Below are 23,034 nucleotides of genomic sequence, written 5' to 3' on the forward strand. Positions count from 1 at the left end.
TTAATTTGGACTTGCTTGATAATAAATCAAGTACTAGCAAACAGCAACCCATTGTAAAATCTCGCCAGCAGCGACGGTCTGAGGGGCGTGCACGGTGAGGTTTCAAATCAGAAGCAACTCCTTGCGCTTAACAAGAGACTTAACACGATAAGCGCTTGCATTTGCAGAAATGAAGAAGCAGACCAATCTCCAGATAGGTAAGAATCTAGGGCTCAGGTTCAGGCCAGCGGTTTTGTTTGCAGAGCTGACGCTCTCATGTGAGTTGCAAAGCGACCCTCGGGGGGTTCCGCTTCCCCCCGGTCACAAAGGACTCTCCCCAAATGCCGGCCGATTCGTTGGTGCTGCTATCAGGCCGAAGCGCTGTAAGGAGGCTATTGACAAGGGCCTCGAGCTCTTCAAACAAAAGCAGTATGAACAGGTAGGGCAGCGTGTGCATGAGAGAAATGCAATATTTGGGCCTGGCATTTGTCCACCACTGGGGTTATGTGTTGTGGACCTGCAATCCTGTACCCCATGGCATACAGCCTTGCAGCCAAGGGCCTATGACAATAGTGCTTAGGCATAACCTGTTCCTGTAACCCAGCTGACACTTGAGCATTGGGCCCCTTGGTGGACACACACTATCACGCCCCATGCACGCGGAGTCACAAGCTGTACGCATGGGTTTAAATGCTGCAGGCGATTGCCCTGTTTAACCTGGCACTCGAGCTGCCTGGCAACGGAGCATACCGGCTACCCGGGAGCCCTCGGGAGTACAGGTGAGCCAGGAGTGCCGGTACCTTTATGTGGGTCCCTGTTTGGCCCCCCAATATCGCACAAGCCGCCAACTACCCGTGTTGCTTACCAATGCTAACACTCTGGTGCTGCCCTGCTTGCGCTGCACTTGGCATTAGACCAACCACGTATGCTCAGTGCTCTAATATGCGGCGGCACTGTCCTCGTGTGCACGCGCTTGTTACTGCGAGTGTGGGGAACCCCGTGAAGCATGTATGCTGCATTGTCCCTTTCGCCCGCACCCATCCTTATTCACCACTCCCTTTTTGTTCCTTTCGGCTGCAGCTGCCCCTCAGACGCTGAGGAGCAGGCGGCTCTGTACAACATGGCGTGTTCGTACGCCCAGCTGGGTCAGATCAGCAGCTGCCTGACCTGCTTGGAGGCGGTGCTTGACGGAGGTGGGGAGGTCTGGGACAGCGGGGTGCGAGGGGCCGGGTTTGGAAAGGATTGAGGGGCGGCCGCCCCGCCTGGCTCTAGGGGCGGAGAGTGGGGAGAATCAACGAACAGTCAACACGAACGAACATGTGCTCTGACGGACATAAGGAGGACGGCGCAGGCCTTACCTAGCTCCAACGGTCTCAGTGCAAATAGGAGAGAGAATACGCCGTGTGGCACTGGAGCAGTTGCCCTAGTAGGGGAGAGGGCGGGAGGCAGAGACTTCGGGGGTGCATGCGGGATGAAAACACAGTTTCCCGGGAGAAGCGGGTTACTTCTGAGCACTGGGATGTGGGTCATCCTCGACACCTCCTGGGAGGTCCGGCACCTCCTGGGAACATACGCTGAGGGGGAGTATGGGAGTAACACGTACAGTAACATACGGGCACTACAGAAAGCATCTTCAGTCTCCCCACCCCAACAGTGGACACATGTTTCGCTGCTGAAAAGGGGGGGAAAGAAGGCGCAGGCGGGGTCCATGTCCCCAGGGCCCATCCCAGTCCGGATTAGGTTATTACTTTACTTGATCAAACCTTGAGAGCCGTGTGCTTTCAGCTCCCGGCTTATGTCTGTGTTCCTCCCTAGGGTTCGAGGATTACAACACCATGCGGACGGACCCCGACTTGGCGCCCGCGAGGGGCCCCGCATTCGAGGAGATACTGGGCAGGTGAGGTCCAGCTGCCGCGGGCGGCGGAATGGCGCACCGATTAGGGGTGGGGGGAGGGAGAGGCAGGCGAACCTAACCATTGCTCGAACGCAAGTACGCTCGGGCACACGCTGGGGTGGTGGTGGCGGCGGGTTACTGTCCAAGGGCGAAGGGTTCCTTCTCGCTATTGCGTCATTCGTCCAGCCGTCCGGGAATATAAACGGCAGCTGTGCGCCTCGGCCCCGGGGTGCCAAGCTAGGGCCTATGGATGGATCGGGCCTGGGGATAGGGCATGCACCGACCCTGCAGAATGCACCGACCCTTTTTGAGTGGCATGATGGTGTAATAGGCGGCACTGGTTTTCAAGCCCTCGCGCACGCGCATGAGCATGTACGTGTGCGGTCTAGCTGCGGTTCACTGCTGTCGGCAGTGCGCGGCGCAGGCTAGCTCGGGGAAGCGCGTGAGGTTCTGACCTTCGCCAGTCGCCAGGGAGGAGGAGGAGGTGCTGCAATGCATGTGTGTGTGTGTGTTTTGCTGACCTGATAGGTACGACAACCCTCTTGCAAAGCTGCGCAAGATGCTTCCCGGCGCCAAGGACAAGCAGGTAAGGGCCCAGCAGGCCCGGGGCTTCACTGTCGTTATTACACGTGCGCTCGCTGGTGGTGCGAAAGGTTATAATGCCAGCACCGCCGATCCTTTTGTGTCAGGTGTGCGCGAGAGTTTAGTACCGAGGGCATTTCCTTACCTGTCCTTGCAACGGCGTATTTACTGCCGTCGCGGACGAGGCCGACGAATGCATCCGCGTTTCCAGGCTGTGTGCTCAGGTGGCGTTTCCCTCGTTACTTTTCCCCTGCAGACGCTCGTGTCGGACACCAACAAGCCCTGGGTCCTGTGGTAAGGGGGCTGTGGAGGCGCGGGGTCCTTGGCGCGCCGTCACACAAGGTGGCGCATGCGAGTGGCAACGGCGAACATGAAGTCGTTGGGGAAGTGGTGTTTGGCTGCAAAGATCAGTTGCCCTTCGCGGGCTGGCTGGCGCGTTGCCCTTCGCGTTGCAGATGGAGCCGTCTCATAGACAGGTTGCAGCCTGGATCTTTGCATGTGCGTTGGGCCTCTTGGACGCAGCACTGGGCGTGCAGGAACCTTGTGGTTCGATGGCAGGGCACGACGTCACGCAGTTGGCAATCATTATATGACCCTTCTAGATGCTTTCGAGATGTAATGAAGTGTGTAAAGTGAAGGGGGGAGAGGTTTGTGTTGTGGGCTGCTGCTGTATCGCGCGGCCTCCCACTACATGTGTGATGCGCCAGGCGTGACAATGTCCTCACCGTGGCTGGTTGGACTGGCTGGCCGTGAGAGGGGGAATGGAAGAGCGTGTGTGTGTGTAAGCTTGTTGGTACGGAGATGGTCGTGGGCTTGTCGAGTGATGCTGATGAGTGATGGCTATATATACCCTGCTGGCGGGGCATGGTAGCCCGGCTAGGTTCGGCCGCGTAAAGCTGTATAGATTATGGCCACGTAAGGTGAATGGCTTTTTGGGAGGCCAAGGGTCAGCTTGCTTGAAGGCAAGCTGTTGTGAATGAAAGCTGTGCTGGTGTGTGGAGGGTGGGGGAGGACCAATCGAGGTCCCCGGGCACTAAGGAGGCCCGGCCGGGGATTGCAGGTAATGTGTTGATGCTCGACAGCTTGTGATGTAGTTTCCTACTGCGTAAACAGCACGCTGGCAATTCGACCTTCAGGTCGACAAACCGTTGCTTAACGACAACCGTATCGTACTCGAAAGTAGTTGACTCACATCTTAGGTGGGGCATGCGTCATACACAAACTGTCAGCTTGCGTTATAGGGTCACTATACTGCTTAGCGATATCGTTATCATTAGCATCCTTTCTTAACGGAACAGCCACAACCAATCTGACTACGTTGGTACATGCGTTGCCCTGGTTATTTATTCCGGCAAAGCATCCCAATAAACATGCAAGCATGTCTACATAATAGCCTCCGTTCAGGGTCGCTTAGGGGCATCGCTTTCAAAACAGCGCGCAGCAAGCATATCACAGCGTCGGCGACGAAATCGTCGGTCATTCGGGACATACATGAAAAGATCTCTAGCAAACAATGCAGTGCCGTGGAGGTAACTCAGCAGTACCTGGACGCAATCATCAAGACAGACCCCAAAGTCTTCAGCTTTATCACGGTGGATGCGGAGCAAGCACTCGCACAGGTAGCTGTTGCATATGTCGTTTCCCGCTGGAAGCAAAGCTGCAATTCCCGGCGGCTTTTGGCGCAGGCTCGTGCCGTCGATGCACATATAGCCAGTCATGGCACCGAGGATCTTGGAGTGATGAGCGGCGTCCCGCTCGCGATCAAGGTAATAATGACAAGGAGGAGAGTCCATAGCACAGCTCGCTAATAAGCTCGTCTTCATCCCAACCTCTGGCGAGCGTACGACGGCGTTGCCCTGCTTGTCCTCCTCGTTCATCGCACATCCCGTCACGATTCCGCGTACTCCCCTCAGGACAACATCTGCACCCAGGGTGTCCGCACGACAGCCGGGTCCCAGATCCTGCGGGACTACGTGCCTACCTTTGACGCCACCGCTGTCAGCAAGCTGCGCGCGGCGGGTGCGGTGTTCCTAGGGAAAACCAACATGGACGAATTTGGCATGGGTAGCTCTACGGAGAACTCCTCATACCAGGTACGGTCTCGTACTGTAGACCTGGGTGCTGGGGCATCGGGTGGTATCGCCTCTCCCTGGGGCATGAGCTGAACGAGCAGCTAAGGCGAGAGAGAGAGCCACTGCAGTATTTGCCGAACTGCACCCCGGCCGGCCAGCCGGCAGCTGGCACCGGCCGGTGTCCTCATCCCGGGCCTGGCAAAACCAAATGAACACCACACGAGTACTGGAAGGTGGGGGTGAAGGACCTGAGGGCACCGGAGGGTGAAGGGCCCTTTGTGTGTCCAGTCCCCCGGGGCCCTCCCCGAGTGCTGGGGTCGCTGAGGGCCCCCGGAGGGACCCTTTGCCCGGGGCAGGGCAACTACTGGGGCCCCAGTGGGCTGCAGGGGCGGCCAGGAGGGGCTCACCTAGTGGTGATGCTTCCTGTGCTGGAGACGAGAGCGCATCTGCGCTATGGGCCAAGGGGGGAGGGCAGCTACGTGGAATAATCCAAGAATGATGTCAGCTTGGCGGGGTCCGCGCAGCGAGGCATCCAGGCTGTCAAAGGAAGGAGAACGAGGCTGGCATGCCTACCTAACCTTCATTATCCTGCCAACCTGCAAGCATGTCTGTCCGTCTGTCTGGCAGCTGCCTGACTGTTTCTTTATCGTCTTCCTGCCCTTCCTGCTGCTCTTTTGCTTGTTTGTTCGTCTCCATGTTTGCCGGTGTAGCCCACTCGCAACCCCTGGGACCCGGAGCGGGTGCCGGGGGGGTCATCCGGGGGGTCGGCGGCTGCGGTGGCGGCCCGGGAGTGCGCGGCCGCATTGGGCTCTGACACAGGTACGTGTGTACGTCTGTACATATGTATGTAACAGGCATGTCAAGTGTACATGCTTGAACCGCACCAGGGTTTCGGAGCGTTCCTGATTTCCCGCCGGAGTGGGCGCTTTGCACTTTTGTCTGACAGACAGTCGCGTATGCCCCCATATACACACATTTGCAACAAAAGCACGGCAGGTTGGTGGAGTCGTTTCAGATGACCGGCCCGCATGACGCTGCACGTGACTGCTCCGAACACGCAGGCGGGAGCATTCGGCAGCCCGCGCACTTCTGTGGCATTGTGGGTCTGAAGCCCACGTACGGCAGGGTGTCGCGGTACGGCCTGATCTCGTACGCTTCTTCGCTGGATGTCATCGGGCCCATGGCGCACACGGTGGAGGACGCCGCACTGCTGCTCAACGTCATTGCGGGTGGGCCCGGGGGCGGGGAGGGGCAACTACGGGGCCATCCAGCATTTCGGAGGCGGCGGCATGTTTTGTACATGCACATGTAGGGCTCGGGAACCTCTCCCCTATAGCCTGCAGCTGGTTGGGGTGATGGGACATGGAGGACATGTCCGCCTGTTTAGCAGCTGTGCGGACATCTGCGGCAGTTGCTGGGGCCTTCCTCCTCCCGCCCCGCTACCTCCGGCCACGAGCGCAGTTTCCTTAATAAGAACGGGGGGTGGAGTACCTCGGGCGGGACTAGGCTGTGAGGTAGTACCGCATGGGCTGCATGCCCTGGTGTGTGTATGTATGTATGTATGTATGTATGCGGCTGTGTGTCGGCGAGTACGGCGGACGGCAGGGCACATTGAGAGTGGGCCGAGGGGAGGGGCCCGGGTGGAGGTCCAGAGCACCGCTGGTGGTGGAAGTACACGCGCGCGCCCCTGTGCCAGACTTTTTATGCGTGTGTGATCATCATGGTGGTGGTGATGTGTTTGTGTGTGTATGTGCTGTGGTACACCTCCTGGAATCACCGCGTCGCCCTCCAAAGGTGCCCCATTAACACGGGGGCCCCATACATTCATATATATGTACATACATACATACCTGCAGCGGGGGCCGAAGGCTGTATGTCCGAGAAATATATATCATTTGCGGACGATGCACATTACGGCCTTTTATTTTACCTTTCCCTCTTCGCGCACACTCTGCATGCGCGCGTTTGTGTTTGTGTGCCTGTGCGGCTACATGGCCGGTTTGGTGTCGCAGGCGGCGACTCGCACGACGCCACCTCGAGCGGACAGCCCGGGACGGACTTCGCCGCGGGGCTGCTGCCGGCTGAGTCCCTGGCCGGGGGCAGTCGGCCCCTGACGGGCCGCCGCATCGGTCTGGTGGCGGAGACGCTGGGTGAGGGGGTGGCGCCGGAGATTGACGCCACCATCCGTGCGGCGGCCCGGCACCTGGAGTCCCTGGGGGCCGTTGTGGAGGAGGTGCGGGGGCCAGGGGGGGATAGAGGAAGGAGGGAATGGAAGGGAGGAGGGGCACAGCTAAAGGTTTGCAAAAAACCTTTAGCTGTGGCGGGACTTAGGGCGGTGTGTTTCCTCGCGTGTTGAGGCTGTCTTCCCTCCCTGACTTCTCTCCCCCCTGTCCGCAGGTGTCCCTGCCCACTTTCGGTCTGGGGCTGCCCGCCTACTACGTACTCGCCCTTTCGGAGGCCTCGTCCAATTTATCACGGTACGATGGCGTAAGGTACGGCGCACGCACCGCTGGTGCGTCCGACCTGCCATCCCTGTTCTGCGGCTCTCGTGGTGAGGGTCTGGGCCCCGAGGTGAAGCGGCGCATCCTCATGGGCACATACGCTCTGTCGGCGGGGTACTACGACGCCTACTACAAGCGGGCGCAGCAGGTGGGCCGCTGGGGGGGAGGGGGGCTCTGGGGGTGCGCAGGCGCGTGGGCGTGTTTTGGGGAGGGGGGACCCGCACCCTCTACCTTGCCTCTCTCACCCAGCTTGATTGGTACCTTCCTAATCCCCTCTTCGCCCCCGACCCTAACCACCCCGCCCTTCTTTCGGGCCTCGTTATTCTTTGTCTGACACTGCGGCGCCCCTTCCTCGGCCCCTCCTCCTTGCCCGCTGCTGCCCCGCCCTACTTGCGCCTTCATGGTGTGCCCTTTCGTTGTCGCATCCCTCATCCCGCATCCCTCAGGTCCGCACGCTGGTGCAGCGGGAGATGGCCGCCACGCTGGCCTCCTTCGATGCGCTGCTGACCCCCACCGCCCCCAGCCCGGCCTACCGGCTGGGGGAGAAGAGCTCCGACCCCCTGGCCATGTACAAGGGCGACCTCATGACTGTCAATGTCAACCTGGCGGGGTTACCGGCGGTGGTGCTGCCAGCTGGCTTTGTGTCGGCGGGCGCTGGCGGGGAATGTGGTGTGCAGCTGCCCATCGGGATGCAGCTCATAGGTCGGGCGTTTGACGAAGTAGGACTGTTGCAGCTTGCGCATGTGTACGAGCAGACGGCAGCGCTGCCGTCGGTGGCGGCGCCCCTGGCTGCTTCATGATCACTACTGTGCTACCTGGCTGGCAGATGTAGCGGCCGAGTAGGAGCGGGAGTTTCGTGGCGGTGTGGGACGGGGTCCGGGTGCGGGTGTTGTCGTCGAGTGACGCATTGAATCACCCATCCGGGTGTGACGGCCTTTCGGGTGGAGGTGTTGTCACGGACGTAGAGGTCTTGAGGTGGTTGAAGGGTTGGGTCCCCTCGTCGCAGGGGTGTGATGTGGCTCGGGTGTGGCCCGGGTGACTGGAGGGTTATGGACTGACGGAACGCGAAACTCACTATTATAACAAATACTTTAAGAGTTGAGCATCGACGAAGCTGACACCCTCTTTTGCCCTTGCATGCATGAAAGCTGGCTTTTGCGCATTGCCTGAAGCTTTCTTTGGAAGCAGCAAACCACACAACTAGGTGATCAAATCTAGTACCACCATGCGTACGCCTTAAGAGGCATGTGGACAGATACCCCGTGTGTGTGTGTTTATCTGCTAGTACTAAACTCTTGTTAAGCTTCAGGTACAGTGCAAGCAATGTGGAGACTCGAGCCAGATAGGGCATATGTACTGAACGCGTGTCCCACGTACAAATTCCGTTTAGGTCAAGTTCCTGCCGTCCAATGGGCGGGATGTCACGTCATATGACGTGCTAATAGACACAGGAAATGCGGATGGATCACGGGCGCTGCAGAGCCCACAACGGAGACCGAAGCCGCAGAAGCTTCCCCATCGGGGTCTGATTAAATGGATTTCCGCTTCATTTCATTTTGTACATCATTTGCACAACAGTAAATCCACAACGCCATGTCACAAACGCAATCCCAAGATCCCGAAGTGCGTTCCTCTTTCCGTTCCTCTGGATAGTTTACCTGCATGTCTGTCTGTCTGACTTCCTGTCTGTCGGTCGCCTAAAACGTTCCCGCCAAGTCCCAACGGTACGGGTACCCTTCACATCGCCGCGTACGGCATCCCTACAGTCGTACTGCGCCTGATGCCTTGACTCTTAACTTGGTTTCGCCCTGACTCTTAACCACGCTTCACAGCCAAAGAAGAATTCGACTTGGCTCAAAAATTGAAGAACCTGCCCTCCGTCTCTTTCCTCATGAGGCTCATGTACTCCTCACACCGCACAGAGGTCAGGTTAGGTCAGGTCGAGAGACACGCGCATGAGCCGAACCCGCCACAACACCTTCATCTGAACGGGTGGAGGTGTCGGCTCTCCCCCACCATCACCATCTTCGTCCCGCCTCTATGCCAAACATGAGCAGTGAAGTGAAGCGGGGCCTTTTCACAGCGACCCAAACACTGTTCCGCTAGTGTTGGTCTGCCGCAAATTTGTCCATGTCTCTACCTGGTTCCGAGACCTTATATTATGACACAGCATCAGTATAAGAAATGATCCTTGGTCGCGCTACGCGTAAAACCGCCCCGACTGCTTCACTAATCACCATCAAAGCGCTTCTATCCACATGCCGCATGTCTGGTCTGGGTTGACACTACTGCAATTAGCGGTTTAAGGTCCTGGGTTCGATTCCTGGCGAGACCCCCGAATTAGTCGGGAGCGCGAGATTATGGCTAGCTGCTGAGATGTGGAGTTGAGGTCACAGTTGATGGACCAGATTCGCACGCTGGATTGGTGGCGATTGCCGAACCCTCCGTCTCTCCGGGTGTTCGGGTGAATGGATGAGGAGGGGTCCCTGAAGGCTGGATCCGCCGCCTTGGACTTACAGTTCGTATGGCGAAGACAGTGTGGTAGTGGTGGATGGTGCTATAAGGTGATAAATGATCGTAGAACTGACAATGTGATAAAGCGGCCCAGAAGCCTCCCACTCTGTAACATTACATTACATTACATTACATGCCGCATGTAACATTAGACACGCGCTTTTTGTCAAATGGTGGTATAACATACAACCAGAAAAATTGAGCGCATGCAACTGCAAATCGCTATGTACACATCCCTGCACGGGTTGCGTGGGCTCCGCATGCCCGAGACGACGGCGCCCAATCCCTGCTTTGCTGCGGATGTGCTCACCGCAACCCGCAAGCCACGCCAGCAGCTGCAAATGCTGTATAATAAAATATAGATCATTGATAATAAAAAATAACAACGAAAAATGTTAAATGATCACCGGCAAAGGTCCATTGGGCTGACGTACGCGTTGGGCATCGTACGGCCAGCCGCGCCCAGCCCGCGTCCGTCCGACGAGAAGCGCTGCCTGTGCATCCCTGTGTATGTCCTGCAGCAGTACGACACAACAGAGTGCAGCAGGTTTGCAGCTTTGGACCTCCGTATGGCTACGGACAACAAGGAAAACCCTGCCCATCGGAATACAACACGTGGGATGCACCGTTGCCGTACTTTACTTACGATGGGTCATTCAGGCGGTCAAAGATGCTCCGCCGGTCCCCAACCTCACTTGCGCGCCCCGGTCGCGGCTGGGAGTTGTTTCCGCTGGAGTGGGCGGCAGGGGCTCCGGAGGCTGAGGATCGCATCGCCCCGCGGCCCACGGAGGAGGGGCGCGGAGAGGGCGTGCTGGGCGCGGGTGGCGCCCCAGGCGAGGACACGCTGAGCGCGGGGCCTTGAGGTGACGAAGCGCCGGGAGAGGACAGCGGTGCGGCTCCAGAACCACCGTCATTACTCGGACTGCGATGATAGAGCACCAGCGATGCGCCGCGGCCTGATCGGTAACCTAATCGCGATTGCGGTTGCAAGAACAACAGGGCGGCGGCGGCGACGACGGCGGCAGGAGTGTAAAGCGGGCACGAGAGCAGACGTGGTCATGAGATCTGTTCAATTGGACTTTTACAGGACGTCCTCACAGTCCACGGGGGAGGGCCTTCCAGTGACGTGGAGGGGCTGGGTGTGGGAGGCCAATTTGGAGGTTGATGGTGTGTGAAGGTACGGCAACAATCCGGGAGAAGAACATGGAGTGGGGTTGGAGCGGTCGGGGCTCGAGAGCATGACTCTGGGCTAAGGCATGGCGCATGGGCCACCATCTAACTTGGATGCTTCAATGAATGGTTGCAGACCCGCGCTCCAGGTGCACGAGGATGGGTCAAGAGCCGTATCGGAAGTAAATTCCGATAAGCCCTGGTACGGTACGCAGCGCACCTGTCCCTGAGGCGACATGGAGGTTGGGTCGGGTGATCTGGCTCAGGTCTGCCACTGCACTGCCTGGGGCACCCGCGATGAAGCCTGAGCCTTTGGAGATACGGTCGCGACCTGTGCAATCGGACGACGGAAGGGCAGGTAGTTAATTAACGCAGATGGAACAGAGTAGTTAGATATTTGCAAAGCGCAGGTTTAAAATTTACCTGAAAGTCCGCGGCCGTTGCCGTTTTCATCAAAACGGTGCTTGTGTGTGCCGGTGTACACTGCGTAAGGCAAAGAGTTTTACCGGCGAATTGTTTATCGGGATAACTAAGGTCGTGGTGCTGACAGACAGCAGCAAGAGCATATTGCGGCATAGCGGATCCTGAGGGGCGTGAGAAAAGTAGCGACATGTTGAATGCTCGCGGCAGGTGCTACACCCAGCCGCTGGCTGACGAGACGTATCGCCTTGAGATTTAGGGATAGTGACGAAGCTTAGGTGCTTTTACGCGGAATGGGGATAGTGTCGAGGACTTTAGTAAGACATCCGACTCGCGAGGAACCTGGACGAAGCACACCAGCACTTCGCATCCTGGTAAAGGAAGACTTACATGAAGAATCCGTCAGCCTGTCGAAAATGCTTGCATGTCGCGATTTCGGCATCATTTTTGGGTAGTTTAGTCTAGCCAATGGCCTACCACTTTCAGAAAAGTTCAAAGGTCTGATACAGCCTCAGAGCTTGTGGTGAGATGGTGCAATTTATTCGGAGATATGTGTGTATAAGGACGCTCCCAGTTGTTATACGGCTCTATCTAAGTGAGTAAGGCAAAGGGCTAAATAAATTTATTCCGTACAAAACAATGCTCGTACTAATACCAACCACCGCTGATGAAGCGGCAGTCGCAGCAATGGCAATGTCAGCTCCGAAGTCTTTGAAAACCTTCTGTTTTTGGCAAGAATGTGTTTACAAGAAAACAAGTACCACAAGTAAACACATGTCAGAAGAGGGCCGGGCGAGCTGCAAACGACCTTCGTCTGAACTACAGCGGAAGCGGCCGACGGCCCCATATCAGTCTGCCAGCGAGTAAAACTAATCTTAACATGCAAGAATGCACCCATTCAACCGGTTAGGCGTACAACAACGTCCGGCCTTCCCTCAAGTTTCTGCGTCTGCCCTGCTGAAATGACCTTGCCGTTGCAAGCAAGAGTGCGCTCCTCCGACTGCACATGTCTGTATATTTAGGCCCTGTCTAATGTTCAGAAGCCAACTATCGCCGAGACAAAAGAGCGCTCTACATACGCTCCTCCCTCTTGACCCGACATCCTGGCGGCTTCTCCGTGTCCGAAAACTGATATCGCCCCAAAGGCGTAATCGCCCGCGTCACCGTTTGGTTTCACCTCCCTTCACCCGAAACCTTGGTCAGCCAAAATTTCGGAACGGCAGTCCATTCTTCGTGCCGTCGCTAAACGCACCTTTAGCCGGCTCGGCAGCGCCATAGCATCCCAAGGACCACTTTGGAATCCCTGTAATACCGCCAATCACTCTCAGCTCAGCCCCTCCCCCTTCCAGCTGATCGGCGCCCTCTTTGACCCGCTTGCGGTCGCTCCGCTATCCGGTCCTCGGGCTACGAGGCCCGGAGGCACTACACCGACTACACCAAAGTCATCGTCACCACCATCCTTCCCACCTAGCTCCCCACCTAAAACCCCTTTACAGTGAACACCTCAAATACTCGACAAGTCCTTGCTCCCTTCAAGCTGCTGTTAAACTGCTATTGTCCGTTGCACTCTGCGCCACTACGGGATTAAAGCAGGCGCGGCCGAGCAGCCGTTCCAATCAAAGCCCACACCAAACTGCGACCAACGAAGCGCGCCGGCACCCATCCCGGATGCCATCACACCGCACGCCATTGCACCAAACATCGAGCCACACGACATGCATGACACACCCCATACAACCGGCATCGTCCGTGCCTTTTCGTAATCAAGGAACGGCAGCCTCGGCTATCGTTGGCCTTCCATAACACATCGCGTCGCCCAAAACGCATTCACGTCGCATCCTTTCACAGGGCCAGGTTCCCGAAATCCAAGTCGCTTAGGTCAAACTTGGGTGGCGAGGCCATGGGCGGGATCTCGTACAGATGACTGAGACTAGTCAGGTCATCATCCGCCAGGCTGCTGCCCGTATCTGAAGTGAAACTGCTACTGGGCATTGGAGCCGGAGGTGGTGGAGGGATTACCGTGTCCGTGATGGCGCTGGTGCCATAATCATGCCCTTGGCCCTGCCCTGTGCCATTGCTTAGATAGGAACGCCGGGTGGTACCGCCGGTGCTGTCAGCTTCGGTGGTTTTGAAGACAACAATGGGATCCGGCTCTGCGCGCAGTTGCAAAGGACAAAGGCGGGAATGTTTCCCTTACAAGCGGGGCTCGCGGTGCAGGGTGGAGTGAAGGGAGGGAGGGAGACGTGGCGCATTAAGAGCGGGATTCGTTTTAACACATGGACTGTGATCATCAGATGACTGCGCTTTAACACGGCACAGGACAAAGCAACATTATTGCGTGACACACGGCGAACTTACCGTACATCCCGTACTGCGCAGCATCAGCTTCTACCAAGACGCGGCCGCCGCTTCCCACGGCGAAGCCTTCTGAGCTGAGCAGCCCCAACCGAAGCAGCGGCGGAGACGAATCTTCCCAGGCCTCTACTCCTGTTACCCCCGCTGGAGCTCTAGACGCCGCCCGCGCCGGCGCCTCCGGCAGGGAAGATCCCGTGGTGCCGGCGCCTCCGCCGGCGATAGCAGCAATTCCACTGCCATTTCCGCATTGCCTGTAACCTGTGCGCCTGTCTTGAGCTTGGAGGTGGTGCCCGTCGTCGCTGCCGCGGTGGGAGGACGAGCTGGATTGCCCCCGGCCCGCTGAGCGCATGTCCAGCCCGTCGACTTGCAACAGCTGGTGCTGGTACTGTTGTTGATATTGCGTGGACGGTGGCGGAGTCGGCAGCCGTGTCAACGCCTCCGCCTCTGACAGCAGCTCCGCCAGTTGTCCGCATCGATCCCGGTACTGCAGCAAGAGTTGGCGTCGCCGGGAGGAAGCCAGCTGACTGGTACTTGCCGCAACGACGCTCCCGGCACCGTCCGCGCGTGTGTCGCCGTAGCTGGCGTGCGCCCCGGCGGCCCCGGCATAGAGGCAGGTGGCGCGTAGCGCGGTCACGAGTGCGTGGAGCGAGTGCACCTGTCCATTGCACGGGCAGGAGGCCGAATAGGTATGACGGGCTAGAATGGGCGTGCGGTTTCAGGAAGATCGAGCAAGGATGGGCAAGGATGGGGATTGCTATGAGGATCATCAACGTTCAGTAGCCTGGGATCTTGCAACCAGGGGCCAATCGAATATACTAGACATACTTGTTTTCTGTCCGGGAGGCGCTTGCTGTTGGGGGTTCTCGCTGCTCTTTGCCAGGCGCACGAGAGGACGGCGGCGGGGAACTGCAAAGCTGAAGGTTCCTGACTGCAATCTGCAACCCCCCAACAAACCCCCATGTACGGGGGTCATCCTTCAAGCGCAGCTGCCAGCAGGTTTCTTGCCGCATGTCCCCCGGCATTCTCACCTCTTCATTGTGCGCCCAAAACTCCTCGTCGCTTTTAACCCGCCCGGCCGCTGCAGCGGCCTGCGCCTCCGCCACAGCCTCCGCCAGCCGGCTCTGCGCCGCCGCCTCCGACACCTTTATCAGGGCCGCTAACCGGGACCGAGCCGACGCCAGCTCACCCCGCAGCACCCGACACCGCGCCCGCAGCATCAGCAGGTCCTCCAGCTCGTCGTCATCATCGTCGTCCTCGGCCATGGCTGGCTCCTGAGGAGACCCGTCAGCAGGGCTCTGAAGCGCGATTGCCCCTGCTGCCGCCGCCTCCTTCAAGCGCTCCGGTGAGGCTCCCCCGCTGGTACCCGCATCGCTGCTGCTGGTACTACAGCCGTGAAACGGCTTCGCTGTCGCGACTGCCGCCGCCGACCCCACCAGCTGCGCCCGCAGCTCGTTGAGCTCTTCATCGTACCGCTTTTCTGCAAGCCGCTGCGCCGCCTCCGCTGCCTGCAGTTGCTCTTCAAGCTGCCGCAGCCGCGCCTCGGCTTTCGACAGGTCCTGCAAGCGCGCCTCTGTGCTCGTCGCCCCAACAGTGGCAGCAGCGGCGACATCCTTCTCTGCAGCTCGCTGCAATATTGCTAGCTGCTCTTCCAACTCCGTCACCCGCTGTTGCGCTTCCGCCAAGGAGCTCTGCAGCCGCAACGTCTCTGATACATGGTGCTCCTGGGCCGCCGCAGCCTTGGACTCCGACTGCGCCAATCGCGCCTCCGCCTCCGCCAGCTCCGTCTTCACAGCCTCCAGCTCCGAATGAAGTGCTTTCAGCTGGGCCCCTAGCCTCTCGGCTTCCTGCTCTGAAACCCCCCCCTCCTGCGAGAGCAGCTGCCCTGCCGCCGCCAGCTCACGACGCCCTGCCTCGAGCTCCGAAAGCATTTCCTCCTCTACGTCAGCTGCCGTTGCTGGCTCCTGCTCGCCCACGGTCCCGCGCGCAGTGGCGTTGGTCTCTGCCTGTGCCTCTGCGTCAGGCAACACGACAGCGGCTGCCAGCGCCGCCGCCAGCGTGTCGCGCTCCGACTCCACCTGCCGCAACCGTTCCACGGCGTCCTCCATCTCCCGTTGCGCTTTGAGTTTCTCGCTATTGGCCGCCTTGACGTCGCGCGACGCCGCCGTCGCTTCGCCGCGCGCCACCTGAGCCTCCGAGCGGTACTCGCGCAAATCCGACTGCAGACGCGCGATACGTTGCCGCGCAGTCTCCAGGTCTTTGGTCAGGCCCTCACGCGCCTTCCGCTCCCGTTGCTCCATGTCACCGAGACGCCCCTGCAGCTCTGCGTTAGCGGTGGTCATGGCAGCCAGCTGTGACTCCAGGGAGGCGATGTTTTGGCCCGCCTCCGCCAACTCCGCTGCCATTCGGTCATTCTCCGAAACCAGGCGAGCTGCATCGGAGCTGGCGGCGTGCGCGTTGGTAGCGTCGACCGCCGCCTTGGCCTCCGCCAGATGCCGAGCCTCCAGCAGCTCTACCGTCAGAGTGTCTCTCCCCGCGACCGCCTGCTGTAGCACAATCAGCAACACGCATAGGAACTTATCCTGTGCCGCCACCACTGCCTGCGCTTCCCCTCGTCCCTTCCGCGCCGCCTCCATTGCCGTGCGCATCTTCGTGCGGGAGGTCTCCGTTTCCACTAGAGCCGCCTGGGCTGCTTGCAGCTTCCCGCGTAGTTGAAGTCCGGCCTGCTCCACCTCCGCCAGCGCTGCTGCGCCCTGTGCAACCTGCGCCTCCGCTGTGCGGACCTCCTCCTGGCACTGCTGCAGGGCCGCGGCTGCCGCCTCGGCGGCGGTCACTACCTCCACCTGCTGCACCCTTAACCGCTCTTGCGCCTCCGCCAGCTCCGCCGTGAGGCGCGCAATGGCCTCCTTCGCCGCCTCGAGTTCCACCGAAGCCGCCTCCTGCTGCGGGTCATGCTGCTCAGCAGCAGCCTCTCGGCTCTGGCATACGGGTTTCTGGTGCTGCTGGCGGCTGTGTGGACGCGACGGCCGATGTTGTGCTTGGCGCGGACCGTGAGGGAGGTGCTGCTGCCGCTGGGCCTGCTGCTGGGGGCTCTCGCCTCCGTTCTGCGGGCAAGGAGGCGTGTGTGGATGCAGGTCCGCCAGGCGCGTTACAGGCCGTGTGGCCCAGTCAAAGTCGTCATCCGTGTGCCAAGAATCGGAGCTGCTCCGCCAGGGGGTCGCCGGACGGGGCTCTTGTTGCGACTGCATTGGTTGTTGTTGTCCCTGTGTCGAGGCAGAGGAGGGGCGCGTCGGGCCCGAGGCAGTACTGGGAGCTGCTGGTCGACGACCTTCCGGCGCAGGCGGCGGCACAGCTGCCGCGGCCGCTGAGGCCATGGCAGCCGCCAGCAGCTCCCGCAGCCTGGCCACCTCCTCCGCCAGGTGTGTGTTCTCCTCCCGGAGCTTGGCGGCGTCCGAGTCACGACGGCGGAGCAGCTTGCCCAGAACGCGCCGCAGCTCCGGAGGCAACTGCATGGCAAATATAGTACAAGTACAGAATCAGAAGGCATGAAACACGCGCATGAGTCAAAATATTACGACTGACCAGTGAACGCTAAGAGTTCCAAGCGACTAGAACACGACACGGACTAGACCTTGCAGCATGGCAGCCCGAAACAAATTTTCCTTGATAATAATTTCTATCAATCTTTTTTTCTTTATTACCAATCTCTACAAAGCCTCCGCCCTCCCGTCCCCCTCCACCGTCGCATAAGGTTCAATTCATCCCACGTAACCACGTCCCCCAACACTGACCCCGTCCTTAATCGACTCACATCTCGCGCATGTTCCTGGCTGCGGCCCCCAGGGCCATGATATGAACCGTCCACAGAGCAGCTCTCCCCTGTTGGCCCTCCATTGCCAGCAGCCGTAGCAGCTGCTGCTGCCGCCATAGACCGGCCGCAGCTACCGTGATCTGCTCCGTGTTGTTGGTGGTGGTGATGGTGGTAGTGGTGATGAGGCAACAGGCTGCCGGTGGGGCCTGCCGTTGCAGACCCCAGCCCTACCCCACCGGCAGCACCGGCACCAGTACCAGCACCAACACCGCCGCTCTCCGAGGCGCCCCCATCCGAGGAGCCGCAGAGGTCCCGGAAAAGGACGTGGCTGCCGCCCAAATCCTCGAAAAGCTGCGGGACAGAGATGGCAGCGAGGTAAGGGTGAGGGACTTACCCACCCTGCCTAATAGAGTAGCAAGCCCAGTGCACATGCATGACGACAGAGAGCGGACAGGTAGGGTCAGCTGGATTTCAATATTTGCGAGTTCAGAAGAGCTGAAGCCAGGGTAAGAACCACGCCAACTCTTCCAACCCACCCACGCACCTCAATTTCCCTCAGCCGCTCGGCCAAATGCTCCGCCTGCAAGGTGGTTGCCTCCAGCTTCTCCTCCTGCTCTCGCAGCCGCCTGCGCAGCTCCTGCAGCTCCCCACTGGCCTGCTGGGACTCCGCCTGGAGCGCGTCGTTCAGCTGCCTCAGGTGCACGACGGTGGCCTCAGTGGCTGCTGCCTGCTGGGCCTTATTCCGAAGGACCTGTGGGTAGCGGTAGACCGGAGAGGAGGACCGGAAACAGGAGCAGCGGCAAGGGAGTGAGCGCATTTCGTGTTGAGGGGCGTGGAGGGTTAGAGGATAGAAGGGGGTGCACTGTAGATCAGGGCTACATCCCTGATGTAAGGATAGCGGATGGCGCGCCCAAAGTTGAAGTTAAGGGATTGCAGAATGGGGATTTGGAAGATGTGTAGTGCGCAGATTCCGGGCAGGTCAACGGCCAGCAAGAGGGCAGCGCCGCCGCCCTTTTCCCTCGTTGCAGTGTTTCGTGACCGGCCCCCCCCCCGCCTGGTCGCATACATTCCCCTGCCTTCGCAGACCTCAGTCTCCGCCCCCACAGGGTCCCGTGCCCCAGACATACAACGCCTCTCCTTTTCACTTTCCGAGGTAGCGACCCCACCACACCGCAGGGCCCCTCCCGCCCGCTTTCCTTCTGGTACCCGCAGCTTCCCTTCGGAACAACTCCACTCCGTCACCTCGCTTCGTCCCCCAATCTTTGGCCGTCTCGTCCTTCATCCCCTCACCCGATCCAAGTTACGGCTTTCAAAGCAACCCTCCCCGTTCGCTGATATGGCGTCTTCATAAATCAATGTTCGCCAATGCCCCTGGGCCCTTTCCTCCCGCCCTGGACCATTTCCCGTACACACCGCCAGTCCATGAGGCCGTCCATAGTCCGCGAGCACTTGCATTCGTGCACATTACTTCCCCTCCCCACCCCATATCGCAACGATTTCCCCACACATAATCCCCCTTCTCCCCCTCGCTGCCCACTCACATTAAGCTCTTCCTCCATGGCCATTCTCGCCAGCTGCGCCTCATGCAGCTGCGATAACAGGTGCTGACTGGCGTGCTTCTGCAGCGTCAGCTCGACCTGTAGGTTGTAATTGTCATTAGCCATGCGGGTGGCGCTGGCCATCTCCTGGGTTGTGAGTTGTGGGAAGAAAGGGGGAAAGCGGGGAATTGAGGGCAGAAACAGTTGGACAGGACCAAAGCAAGGGACAGCACCGATGGCGGTCTTCGGATGTGCCACACTCGACCCCTAAACCGACAAAGCGGCGCTTCATGTAGGCCGCGCGCCCATAGGGGATGGTGTAAGGGAAGTCTGAAACAATAAGGGTGCACAGTAAAAACATGATGGGTGGAAACATGCAAGTAACGAATGTAACGCCCCCGACGAGTCGAAGACGGAAAGCCGGACGCATCGATATAGCATACGGGGAGAAGTGTGCGAGACACGCGCAGCCACATGCGGCGTAAACACCCTAAGGCTGAACGGCAAGTCCGGGAGGGTCATCTCAAAACCCCGAAGTTTCGACACACAGATTCTGTCAATGACGAGGCGGACCGATAATGGCCCAGAGATGGCCAAGCCCAAAGGCTGGCATACGCAGAGACAACCCCGTTGGTGGTCGAAGCAATTCACCCCTTTATGGGCGAAGAAGGTGAGCGGAGGCGTGTATATGTACCATGCAGTTTGATGAAGTGGGAGTATCTGAAGGACGCGGTGGGGAGAAAGAGTCGAGAGCGAGCGCTTCAGGTCGGGAGGCCCAAGATTCCCATGGGAGGCCGTGAGACAGGGCCGGGATCATCGGGGGGCTCTGAGAATAATGATCTGTGCGTATACACACCTTGGCCACGCTCTTGAGCTCTGATATGCAAGCCTGCACCTGTTGTACTCCGCTGCTGGGGCCCGTCCCAGGCAACGAGTAGCGGCGACTCTCCAGGAGAAGTTCAAAGCTTTGCTTTAACGAGCATGAAAGGGTCCTCAGGTCCTTCCGGAGCTGCCGGTAAACATCTGCGCCGTTGTGGACGTCATCGGACCCGTCACCGAGGAAAAGGGCATCCCACTCTTTGGCAAGCTGCTCCCGAGAATACTGGTCCATCTGTTCATGAAACGCATGCTCCGGCTCGGGGCGCGTGGTTCCGCGGTGCAGCGTGAACAGACCCTCATCTCGAGTGGGCAAGTGACTGCTCTGCTCTGGTGTGTCAAAAACTCTTGTATCCGGCGAATACACAGGAGGTGAGCGAGGCTGCAAGCTTGGCATACTCCGCTGCAGCAACGGCAGCAGGACGTTGGTTACGCACAGGCGGTACTCGAAGTCGGCCCAACGAGACACCCTCTCACCAAGGACACGTTGAAAATCTCAGGATTATTTGAAAAAGTCCTGCTGAGTGCTTCGGCCGCCCGCCCATAGCTACTGGTCCCGGCCGAATCCATTCAACGCTAAGCTGACGACAACAGGACCTTCACTGTACGGCCCAACACCAAGCTAAGACTCGTTTGGATTATCGCTGCCGGGACAGGAGGCCTGACCAACACAGGTGTTGCTTCAGCATGCTTGGAACAAGTTTAAACCTTTCAGATCCATACGCAGGAATGTGATATGCTTTACAGGTCTTTAAACAATTGCAAAAAGGACAAAGTTTTCCCAGGTATAAGCCTTGGGTGCAACACAAACGTATTAGGAGTTATAATACTGCATACTAGAAAGCATAAGATGACGTGACTAAATGTATATATATACCTACAGCTTATGGAAAGAATTTCTACAACTTTGCCAATATGGACGGGAGGTCAAAATGAACCGCGAGTTATACGTACGCATGTTGCAAACCCAGGAAATAGCAACCGGCTTGACATCGAGTATTAAGTTGGCTTACCATATCATTAGTAGTCAGCTGTACGTAGCTGCCTATCCCATTTCCATCATGCGTGGGAACCCCTAACGCAAACCGATAATAATATCACAGTGACGCAAGCCTGCTTGCTCTTTCCACCCCAACAACTTGGTGCCTATGCTACAATTAATTCGACCACAATTTTGCGGCCGACGCTCATGGCCACCAGCGTTTCGCCGGCTGCCGACTGCCTGGCGTGGCCTGCCGCGAGTCGCGCAGCCACAAAGGAGCGATGCAACCTTGGCAGTAACTCCCAAGCGAGAAGACGGACCCAGCACAGACTTGCGCGTCATTCTAGACCGCTTGGTTAAGGCAGGTCGCTCGCGATTTCCGCATGTGTGGCCCCCAAACGCTTAGCCACTCACCGCCAGCGATTTTCCAAGATCGCACATCCTATCAACGGTTCAACCCGGGACCAAAACCTGGATTTCTGATCGTCCCCATAAACCAAAACCGTCGGCCCCGTACTCGCATATTCTTGCATCTGCAGTTGGGTCTGCCCTACTGGCAGTCGGAGAGCTCCGCGCGCTGGAAACTTGCCGGCGTCGTGGGCCTTACGCTTGCAACTACAGCTGTAAGGTAGATGTCGGGCCGGCTCGGGAGGGACAGAGAGAGGAAGAGACAGACTTGGAGGAAGGGAGATCACGAGATCACCGACTAACCGAAGCGCGAAGCGCTACCTGGGCTCAGAGAGCCACATCAGCGAAGGGCCCCGAGGGGAAGGGTGTGGAAGCGGTGCTGACGTGGCGGCAGTCCGCAGTCCTGCCATGGAAGGGGACCCCGTGTGCGGTGTGTCGACTTGACGCGGCAGGCGGTGACAGCTACTGAGGCTGGGGAAGCGTGGGGTCGGGAGGTGGAGCCTGTTTGTTAGGGCCAGGTGGAGCGGTGCGGGGAAGGGGGAGGCGGAGCACAGGGATGTCCACGAGCTGCCGCTGGACTGGTGTGGTGTGTGTGTGTGTGGGGGGGGTGTTATGTGTTTATGTGGCGATACGTAGGGACATGGAAGCGTGTGTGTATGTATGTATGTGCGTGTGTGTGCTATAAGAAACGTAGCTGCAAGTAGTCAGTGGCGAGGATGACACACACACACACTTACACGCATGACTCCCCTCCTCCCCTCCGCTCCCTTCCTCCGGGGGCCCCCCACCACTGCAGTGTGGTGTTCAACTTCCTGGGTCGAGACTTCTTCACCGCGCTGTCCGAGAAGGACGAGGTGCAGTTCAAGTACCAGCTGGTCAAGTACCTGGGGGGCTTCGCTCTGGGGATACCCGTGTTCGTGTTCAAGAGCTACTACCAGGTGGGGGGTCGGGGCGGGAGGGGGAGGGGGGGAGCGAGGGAGGGGAGGGGGAGGAGGGAGGGGAGGGGAGGGGGGAGCGGGGGAGGACGGGGAGCGGGTTTTGGGACGTAGGAGGAGCGAACATGCCCTGTATGTTTGTTGTGTATTCAGCCCCGGAGCTTGTTTGTTTCCTCTCCGCGCGGGCCGCCCTCTCTCGCTCAGAAGTTGCCTTCTCCCTAGGGGCCTTGAGGTCCGCTCCGCGCTTGGGGTCAGGTCGGAATATGTAGCCGTGAATCACACTGTCGCACACAAGGAGGCGTGCGCTCTTGTTTCACCCCTATCTCCCTTAACCAACCAAATCGCCGACCGACTCCCCCCCCACTCACTCCCCCCACTCACTCCCCCTTGTCTCTCCTGCAGAGCAAGCTGGCTCTGGAGTGGCGGCAGTGGATGACGGAGCGGCTGCTGACCGACTACCTGGCCGACCGCACCTTCTACGGACTGCAGCAGAGCGGGGAGGTGGACAACCCCGACCAGCGCATATCCTCCGACGTGGCGTGAGTGGGGACTGGGGGGGGGAGGGGCCGGGGTGAGGGGGGTGGCTGTGGAGGATTGGGGCGTACTGTTCACATTCCATCGCCCTCCCCCTCCTCCCCCCCTCCGGGTCCCCACCTGCCCCCCCTTACCCCCCCTTACTCCCCCCCACAGGACCTTCACGGACACCGCCATGGGCTTGTCCCTGACACTGCTCAATGCGGGAATCGACCTGGTGTCCTTCTCCGGCATCCTGTTCTCCATCTATCCGCCCCTGTTCGCGGCCCTGCTGGTGTACTCGCTGGGGGGCACTGCGGCGTCGGTGGCGCTGGGGAAGGTGCGTGTGTGGGGGGGGGGCCGAGAGAGGTAGAGAGAGAGATTTGGGAGGTGGTAGGGGGGGTAGGGGGAAGGTGGGGGGAGGAGCTAGACACGCTTGACTGGTGTGGTGTGGTATGGTGTGGTGTGGTGTGGTGTGGTGTGACCC

General features: G+C 59.0%; 4 protein-coding genes across 4 annotated transcripts in view; 2 read left to right on the forward strand and 2 right to left on the reverse strand.

Moving 5' to 3' along the window:
- Positions 1-4,194: 4,194 nt before the first annotated feature.
- Positions 4,195-7,828, forward strand: VOLCADRAFT_86683 (uncharacterized protein; the record flags this gene model as incomplete). The annotated part of the gene is made up of 6 exons (XM_002946372.1): positions 4,195-4,221; positions 4,369-4,548; positions 5,238-5,346; positions 5,589-5,746; positions 6,859-7,176; positions 7,475-7,828. 6 exons carry the CDS (start codon positions 4,195-4,197, stop codon positions 7,826-7,828), a joined length of 1,146 nt encoding a protein of 381 aa, XP_002946418.1.
- A 1,816-nt stretch (positions 7,829-9,644) lies between these two features.
- Positions 9,645-11,709, reverse strand: VOLCADRAFT_103013 (uncharacterized protein). Its single transcript, XM_002946540.1, has 5 exons — positions 11,523-11,709; positions 11,136-11,195; positions 10,933-11,043; positions 10,189-10,510; positions 9,645-10,057 (listed from the first exon to the last, which is right to left on the reverse strand). Exons 1-5 carry the CDS (start codon positions 11,575-11,577, stop codon positions 9,946-9,948), a joined length of 660 nt encoding a protein of 219 aa, XP_002946586.1. The 5' UTR covers positions 11,578-11,709; the 3' UTR covers positions 9,645-9,945.
- A 1,265-nt stretch (positions 11,710-12,974) lies between these two features.
- VOLCADRAFT_86685 (uncharacterized protein) lies at positions 12,975-20,279 on the reverse strand (the record flags this gene model as incomplete). Its single annotated transcript, XM_002946541.1, has 9 exons — positions 12,975-13,285; positions 13,491-14,142; positions 14,516-16,990; positions 17,296-17,435; positions 17,532-17,646; positions 17,840-18,046; positions 18,837-18,980; positions 19,690-20,112; positions 20,187-20,279. The coding sequence occupies 9 exons, from the start codon at positions 20,277-20,279 to the stop codon at positions 12,975-12,977; spliced, it is 4,560 nt and encodes a 1,519-aa protein (XP_002946587.1).
- A 795-nt stretch (positions 20,280-21,074) lies between these two features.
- The window catches only part of VOLCADRAFT_55917 (uncharacterized protein), a gene marked incomplete at both ends in the record, with an annotated part of 8,222 nt that continues 6,262 nt past the window's right edge, over positions 21,075-23,034 (forward strand). The window contains 4 exons of the mRNA XM_002946373.1: positions 21,075-21,319; positions 21,896-22,037; positions 22,437-22,573; positions 22,725-22,887. Of these exons, the coding sequence (XP_002946419.1) occupies positions 21,075-21,319; positions 21,896-22,037; positions 22,437-22,573; positions 22,725-22,887 (687 nt within the window). The remainder of the gene's footprint in view (positions 21,320-21,895; positions 22,038-22,436; positions 22,574-22,724; positions 22,888-23,034) is intronic.

This window comes from Volvox carteri, assembly GCF_000143455.1.
Source record: "Volvox carteri f. nagariensis unplaced genomic scaffold VOLCAscaffold_3, whole genome shotgun sequence".
Classification (NCBI taxonomy): domain Eukaryota; kingdom Viridiplantae; phylum Chlorophyta; class Chlorophyceae; order Chlamydomonadales; family Volvocaceae; genus Volvox; species Volvox carteri.